Raw genomic sequence first — 8,385 nt, forward strand, 5'->3', positions numbered from 1 at the left:
AAATTATTTTCTATTTTCTAATTTTTTTTTTAATATTTTAACGACCGAAAATTGCGGTCGTTAATATTTTTTTTTAATATTTTTTTTTAAATATATATTTTTTATTTTTTTAACAACCGAATTATTCGGTCGTTAATATTATTATTTTTATTATTTTTTTATTTTTTTAATATTTATTTTTTATTTTTTTTAAAGACCGAATTTTTCGGTCGTTAAAATTATTTAATTTTTTTATTTTTTATCTAATTTTTTTATTTTACATTTTATATTTATTTTATTTATTAACGACCGAATAATCGGTCGCTAATATTATTTTTTTAATTTTTTTAATTTTATTTTTATTTTTATATTTATTTATTTTTATTTTTTTGATTAGAAATATATAAATATTTAATTATTTTTAATTAATTTTCAATTTAATTCTTATTTTTAAAATATAGAGAATATTTTTAAAATGATTGTTATTTTCAGAATATTATTTTAAAAAATTAGATAATATTTATTATTAATAAAAATATGATATTATTTGCAAATAATAATAAATTACTAGATTTATTATAATAAGTTATTAGATGTTAGGTCCTGAGGGTCTCGAATAGGTGTATGGGGGGGGGGGAAATACACCTATAGGCTATTTTTGACTTAATCTACTGACCTCAATCAGAGGGATCTCAGTCAGAGATCAAAACGAAACTTTGCACGCAAACAATGACTCCTGTTTTACTGAAATCAGTTTTGACCAACATGGTTGACGACTGATACTGAAAGCTCTTCAGTAATGAGTTATCAGTTAAGTTACTGGAACTTAACTGATCCAAGTAAGAGCTTCAGTCGTGTTTGCAAAGATAGAGATGATATCACTCTTCCTTACTATCAGAGGATAGTTCAGTCAGATTGATATCATACGCAGCGGAAATTAAACTTAGTTTCGTAATAGCCTCGGTGGAGCAGGTTGTTGGATTAAGGTTTCTCTTTGCTGTTATTCAGTGTTCAGTTTTATCAATTGAAATAGCACAAGTAAGAATGTAAAACTGAAAGCTGTAAATAACACAGAGACTTTTACGTGGTTCGGAAAAACCCTTTCCTACATCCACGGTTGGTTGATCAGACCAACAATCCACTCCGCAAGTGCTTCACTGGTGCACTGCAAACCGTACTCATGTGCTTGCCTGGTGCACACAACCGTAAACTGAAGAAAACCCTTCTTCAGCACCCACACACCTCGCGTAGGATTTCCCTGCTAAGCACACCTCGTGCTCAGACTTTTCACTCAGAGTTCAGAGTACCTTCCTGAACTCCGAACCACTCAAACACTCTTATGGGGAGGAGGTTTGAACGAGTGCCAACTATACTTACAAAGAACAAGTTCTTTGAAGCAAGTTTGACCTTTGGCTTCTGGGAAAACAGATATATGCCTAGGGTCTAAGAGAATGTATGTAATCAGCAGTGACTGGTTTTGGCTTTGCAATTCTCTTCTTCGATTCAAGCTTTGGGGCGGTTAAGCTTTAGGCTGAATAGCAATTTTGGCAGAGCTTCAGCTTATGTCGTTGAATCGGTGAAGGTTGAAGTGATCCTCGAGCGCTATTTGTAGGAGAACTCTTGAATAGATCTGTTGGCGTAAATCGTCCTCAAGATTTCTTCCGTTGGAGAGCAATTCGAATTTGGGCTGAGGCTTCAATCTTCGAGGTTCCTTGTCTGTGTGGAAACGGCTCTCTTTGATGGACAGGAGATGTGACATCTCTGAAAAGTAACCACCAGATAGGAATGACCTCTGCAGAGATAAGATATTCTGAGATCTCTGCATTTAATGCGGCTGTACTTGTGCGTACGTGACTTCCTCTGAACGTTGGAAGATCAGTCCTAGGAGGAATGTTCAACTGATACTTGACTTTAGTATCAGTCCTTTGCGCGCATTAAATAATCAATCTTCAACTGATTCTTCAACTGATACTTCAGTTGGTATCTGCAGTCTTTAGTCTTCAGTCTTCGTTCTTCAGTCTTCAGTCTTCGACACCGCAACTAAACTAGAAACGAACTCTAACACTTGAGTTCTAAACGATTCTAGTCTATTACATATAAGTCCTATGAATTTTGGTATCATCAAAACAAGGGTTAGGATATTCCACAAGGTTCCCAACATTAGACTTATTAGATTTACTAAATTACTTTCATTATTTTCAAAATAATAATAGTTTTATTACTTAAATATAATAAAATTATTTTTCAAATATTAATTTTATTAATATTGATTATTTGATTTAATATATTTTCATAATAAATTATTAGATTTATTATAATAAATTATTAGATTTATTATAATAAATTATTCGATTTATTAGATTTACTAAATTATTAGATTCATTATTTTCAAAATATTAATAATTTTATTATTTTAAAATAATAAAATTATTTTTCAAATAGTATTAATTTTATGGGAAAAAGTGCAGATAAGCCCTCCTAGGTGTAGCCCTTATAGCGTATATCTCCCCATTCTCACTGTGCGTGCAACTAAACACCCCTAACTCAAGAAAAAAGGTGCAAATACCCCCCTCGCCCTAACCTCCGTTTTCTCATCGTTAGTCAGCATTTTTTTTTATTTTTTGTGGGGCCCACCTTCTTCACCTTCTTGAATACAGCCAACTCAAGAAAGTCAAAAAATTAATGACGGGAGTAAAACTCTTCCAAAAGATCAGCGTATACAAAAAATTCAAGTGAAAAAAAAGATGAAATATGTCATCATATCAATAACAGAGATTACCAAATACAGATGAAAGCATAAAACTGAAATCAGTTCAAAATTAAATCACATCACATAACAACAATAATTAACAGAGAGCAGTATTCACGTTTTACTACCTGCAGAATTTGCCTATACGCAAAAGCCCATCGGTAGATAAACCGGGCACTTGTCCAGTCTCAAAACTTCCAAAACCTTGTCGAGCGACGTCGCAAGAAGTTTGAGATCTGAATCCTTGACAATCATCCGCCGGAAGTGCATCACCTTCATCCTCCCGAAGGACCTGATAATCTCCTCCACCCACGGCGTGACGAATCCGCCCCAGTACTTTGGAATCAGGTTGAACATGGCGGCGCGTGGCTTGCCCTTGAGCTTCAGCTACTTCAGATGGGGGAACCGGCGCGACAGCCGCTGCGGCGTGGCGGTGTAGCAGAGCGCCATGGTTACGTGCTTGCGGGTGATGGCGTCGATCTCGTACCACCGCTTGCACACCAGCGACACCGTGTCCCGGTCGCGCGGGTCCTGCACGTACGGGGTCACGCACTCCCATACGGTGTCGTACGCGCCGCTGCTACTTCCACTGCTGCTGCTGACTCCGCAGCTCCGACTGCTGAAACCGTTCGACCTCTTCGATTTCCTCCCATCCATTCCTCGCAATTACTCTCGTTTACAAATTAAGCATAGCAAAAAAAAACACAATAAACGAATAAGAGAATGGTTTGGGTGTGAAAAGTTGTGAAATTGATGAATTCGGAGACTGATCGAAGAGAAAATAATGGAATAAACGAAGGGTGGATCCTAGGGTGGGGTAAGGGAGGAGTAGGGTAGGGGTGGTTTTGGGAGTAATTGTGGTGTTGATGGAGGGCAATAGGGAGATGGTTTTGAGTTTCGGCGCCGCAGCTGCTCTTCGCCCTTTTTCTTGAGTTGGTTGTATTCAAGAAGGTGAAGAAGGTGGGCCCCACAGAAAATTAAAAAAAAATATTGACTAACGGTGAGAAAACGGAGGTTAGGGCAAAGGGGGTATTTGCACCCTTTTTCTTAAGTTGGGGGGTTTAGTTGCATGCACAGTGAGAATGAGGAGGTATACGCTATAAGGGCTACACCTAGAAGGGCTTATCTGCACCTTTTCCCTAATTTTATTAAAATTGATTATTTGATTTAATTTATTTTCATAATAAATTATTAGATTTATTATAATAAATTATTAGATTTACTAAATTATTATATTCATTATTTTCAAAATATTAATAATTTTATTATTTTAAAATAATAAAATTATTTTTCAAATATTAATTTTAATAATATTGATTATTTGATTTAATTTATTTTCATAATAAATTATTAAATTTATTAGATTTATTATAATAAATTATTAGATTCATTATTTTCAAAATATTAAGAATTTTATTATTTTAAAATAATAAAATTATTTTCAAATATTAATTTTATTAATATTGATTATTTGATTTAATATTAATTTTATTGTATATTTGATTGTTGTTTTTCATACTCATATTTTCTTTTTTTTTTAATTACGATAATATTAATTTTTTATTATTTTAAATTCGATCGTATATTTACCGTCATTGTTTCGCAGGCACCACAAGTCTTAGATATCATCTCGACATATTATAAGGTTATGAATGATTAATGATATTGTATATTGAAACAGAGTTTAAATGAATTAATAGGTACTATATGTATATCAATAATACGAGTGTTCTGTACTGGTGACCACTCGAAAGAAACTTCAAGGTTAAGCGTGCTTGACTTAGAGCACAACTAAGATGGGTGACCCACTGGGAAGTTCGTCAATTGGTATGCAATTAAGGTCAAAATACATTAGAAATACACTAAAATACTTGTGAGGTACAGAGATTAAAAAAAAATCGCAAAAAAAAGTATTTTTTATTTATTTTTAACGACCGAAAATTCGGTCGTTAATAATAAAAAATTCGGCCGTTATTAAAAAAATTATTTTTTTCTCTTTTTAACGACCGAAAATTCGGTCATTTAAAATAAAAATTCGATCGTTAAAACTCGGAACGACGATGCAAACAACGACCGAAAAAAACAATTGTTAAATCGGTCGTTAACGGCCGATTTTTTGGGTTTTAACGATCGAATTTTCGGTCATTAGAGCCGCATTTTCTTGTAGTGTTGGAAGATGGCATGAATTTTAAAAAAAAATTGATTATAGATAATATGTTAAGTGAAGAAAGATATCTACTACTTTTTAGAAAAAATGATAATATGTGATAGATAATGTGCGAAGTCATCTCTCAAAATGGAAGTGATATTTTTTTATGGGACGGACGAAAATAGAAAAAGTGGTACTTTTTTTATGGGACGAAGGGAGTATAATTTGATATAGTTTAACGAATTTCAAGATTTTCCTAATGCAAAAATTTGTGTTAAACCATTGAACATGCACTAAAATACTAGCAATAAAATACAGTAATTAAACGATGCAATTGATAGCAAGTAGTACATCGAGTATTGTATTCTCAAGAACTGATAAATTGAAATCACAATGAATAATCCAACATAAACACTCAGTCAATATTCAAGCAAATTAACAAAGAAATGGCTATTAACTAAACTAAATAGATATAAATTAAAAACAAATAAAATTATATGATAAAAACTCAAGGAATAAAATATTGATCTTTATTAGGGAATGTAATTGCGTCAATTAAATCTACACAATTAATCTATTAATCCATTTATCAGTTTAATCCGGTACTAATGAAAGATCACATAATTAATATCACCCTCTCTATCGATTAATAAATTCTCTACCTCCTCTAAGTCTCAATAAAATATACTAACTCACAAAAGCACATAAAGAATAGTTGCCTATGATTCACATATCGCTGTTAGGAATCAGCTAAATAGTTATCTTCGCTAGGTCTCAAATTAAATAACTAAACATGTAAACTATTGATCAGATAATTCACAAGAAACAAGCTCTATAAATTGTAAATTTTAAGTTGGAAGACAAATTAGTATCAACAAGTCAATAACATAAATTCAATGAACTATACAAACCCTAGAATCAAAAAAAAGAACTAACCAGATATAACTAAATAAATACTTCATCCGTCCCAATTCAATAGGCCACGTGACTTTGGCATGGATGTTAAAAAATGAATAGTTTATGATAAAATATAAGAGAAAATGTAACTTTTTTTAAGGATATTCTCCCTCCGTCCACGAAAGAACTTCCTACATTTTCTTTTTTGGATGTCCACAAAAGAACTTCCTACTTATTTTGGGACTTTACCTCATCACTTAAAAATGCCCCATTTACCTTCCCTTTTTGACCAACACAATATATTATTAATTTTTATTCAACATTCTCAATATACTCAACAACTTTATCTCCACTCTTAATATAGTCAACGGCCGTACTACTCCCTCCTAGGAAATTCTTTCGTGGACGGAGGGAGTGTCATATATTTGTCCAAAAAGTAGGAGAGAAAAATGAAGATATTATTTTTTAAATAAAAGGTGAGATAATTATGTGTGGGAGACAATGACATTTGATGTAAATAATGAGTTATATGGAGATATTTATTTTGTATTAACTTTCAATTTTAGGATGTGACCTATTAAAATGAGACGGAAGGAGTAGAAGATAAAATTGAATGAAGAATAATTGAATTAAATAAATAGACAAAACCCAGAAAGAATTGAGCATGAATAGGACTTGAATCCTTCAATCTTAAAAACTAGAAAAACAATAAGTTCTAAGCTAGAAATATAAACTGGTAAACTGTAAATGTGTATTTTTTTTTTTACAAAATTTTGAAAGGGTATTTATATGTGGAAATTAGATATGAAAATCCTCATATATCAAGATAAGGAATAAGAGTTTGAGTTAAAATAGGAATTTCTCGCCAAATACGTGAACAATTCTCAGCATATTTGTTATTTTACTTGTTTTTCTTAGTTTATAATCAATCTCAATTTAAGGCGTGGTGGCTACACCAAATTTAATCTTTAGAAATGTGAATGTTTTTATCCGTTCTCGGTGGTTCGACACTGCTTATTGCTATACTAATTTAATTATTGATAATATTACAAGAATTATTTGGTGGTGGATGACAATCACCAGAACTATAACTATAACGTATTGATCCTCTCACGGTTGGTATACATACAATGAACAATACAGAAAACTAAAATTAAGATACAATAAAACATAATTATGATCTGGACCAAAATACCGCCTTACGTCACATTACTAGTTGTGGCCAACGGGACCGTAAACATTAAATCGGACCGTAGCGATTAACGCGAACGAACCTAGCTATTGAATAACTAATTAAGAAGTTTGCTGTTTACATTAATTAATAGTGGAGCTAAATATTGTCTTCTAATCGAGCTAAAATACTACCAAAAACGTACAAAAATACAACATGCATAGAGTGGCTCGGGATTGAAAATTGAATGTAGTTGGGACATTATTTTCAGCACATGAATTGAATATTCAAACTCACGCAACAATACATTAGAAAAAGAGTGAAGTAATAATATTCCAAATTGCATGAATTAAATAATAGAGAGCTGGCATGCGATAAACATTTAATTTTGGTCAAGCCAACATTTAATATTGTTACGCTTGAATTTCAAGCATGGCTTACCCCTTAGCAGCATTAGCTGACTCTTAATCTTATCCGGTGTGCCATTGAAAAAGTCCACGCGCCATATTTAATTAAATTCATACTCACAATTTGATCCATCATCACTTCACAGAACCTGCCTCTCTCTCTCTCTCTCTCTCTCATATTTATATACACAACACATCCATCTCCAAATTAACCAACTATACACATCACTTCATTTTCCAAGCAATATATATCTTCTTCTGTTCTTCATTTACAACAACAAACTAAACAATTCTGTTTTTCAAGAAATTAAGTTGAGATGAAATCGAAAGCGAGCCAGCAGAACCGGTTCCTGAGGATCATCACGGTTCCGGTTCGGGCCCTGAGCAAGGCCCGGGATTTCTACGTGAGGAGCCTGTCGGATTACGCGGACAGGATGAACTACGGGAACGCGATGGCGATCCCGGTGACCGCGCAGGTGACGGCCCTGCCGAGGAGCTTCAGCGTCAGCTCGGCCCGCTCCCAAGTGGAGCAGGATCTAGTTCGGGCCTCGTCGACCCGGAGCATGGGGGATCGGGCCGAGCTGGAGTCGTACATCAAGGAGCAGATGAAGATGAGGGTGGTGGGGCTCAGCCCGCAGCCGCAGCCGCAGGGGATGCCGCCGAGGAGCACCAGCGTCGCCATGGGGAGGATTGATGAAGACAAGCCGTGTTGCTATTTCGGTGAAGATAATACTGCTTTTCTTACTACTAAAATTCCAAGAAGCAGAAGCCATGCTGTCTCTGCAAGAAGATTGCCAGCCTTTTGATTTTTGATTTTTTTTTTTTTTGGAAAATTTGTTGCATAATTATTGTAACAAAAAATGTGTTTGGTATATATAGAATGGAGAAGGAAATGCTTCTTTTATTATTTAATTATGTTTAATTGGGGAGGGGATATATACTAGAAAGGGATGTGGTATCGGCAATGGATAAATCCGTCGACATAGCTTTATTAAATTCAGGTTGCGGCTGAAAAGCGAATGGGACGTCGAGT

General features: G+C 33.8%; 1 protein-coding gene across 1 annotated transcript; it reads left to right on the top strand.

The window, feature by feature from the left end:
- The first annotated feature begins 7,669 nt into the window (after nucleotides 1-7,669).
- On the top strand, nucleotides 7,670-8,158 carry LOC131009808 (uncharacterized). Its single transcript, XM_057937216.1, has one exon. The coding sequence runs from the start codon at nucleotides 7,670-7,672 to the stop codon at nucleotides 8,156-8,158; it is 489 nt and encodes a 162-aa protein (XP_057793199.1).
- Nucleotides 8,159-8,385: the final 227 nt, after the last annotated feature.

Source organism: Salvia miltiorrhiza, chromosome 2 (assembly GCF_028751815.1).
Source record: "Salvia miltiorrhiza cultivar Shanhuang (shh) chromosome 2, IMPLAD_Smil_shh, whole genome shotgun sequence".
Taxonomy (NCBI): domain Eukaryota; kingdom Viridiplantae; phylum Streptophyta; class Magnoliopsida; order Lamiales; family Lamiaceae; genus Salvia; species Salvia miltiorrhiza.

Excerpts from the sequence above, each read along its gene's own strand:
- LOC131009808 (XM_057937216.1), top strand. The coding sequence starts at position 7,670 with ATGAAATCGAAAGCGAGCCAGCAGAACCGGTTCCTGAGGATCATCACG.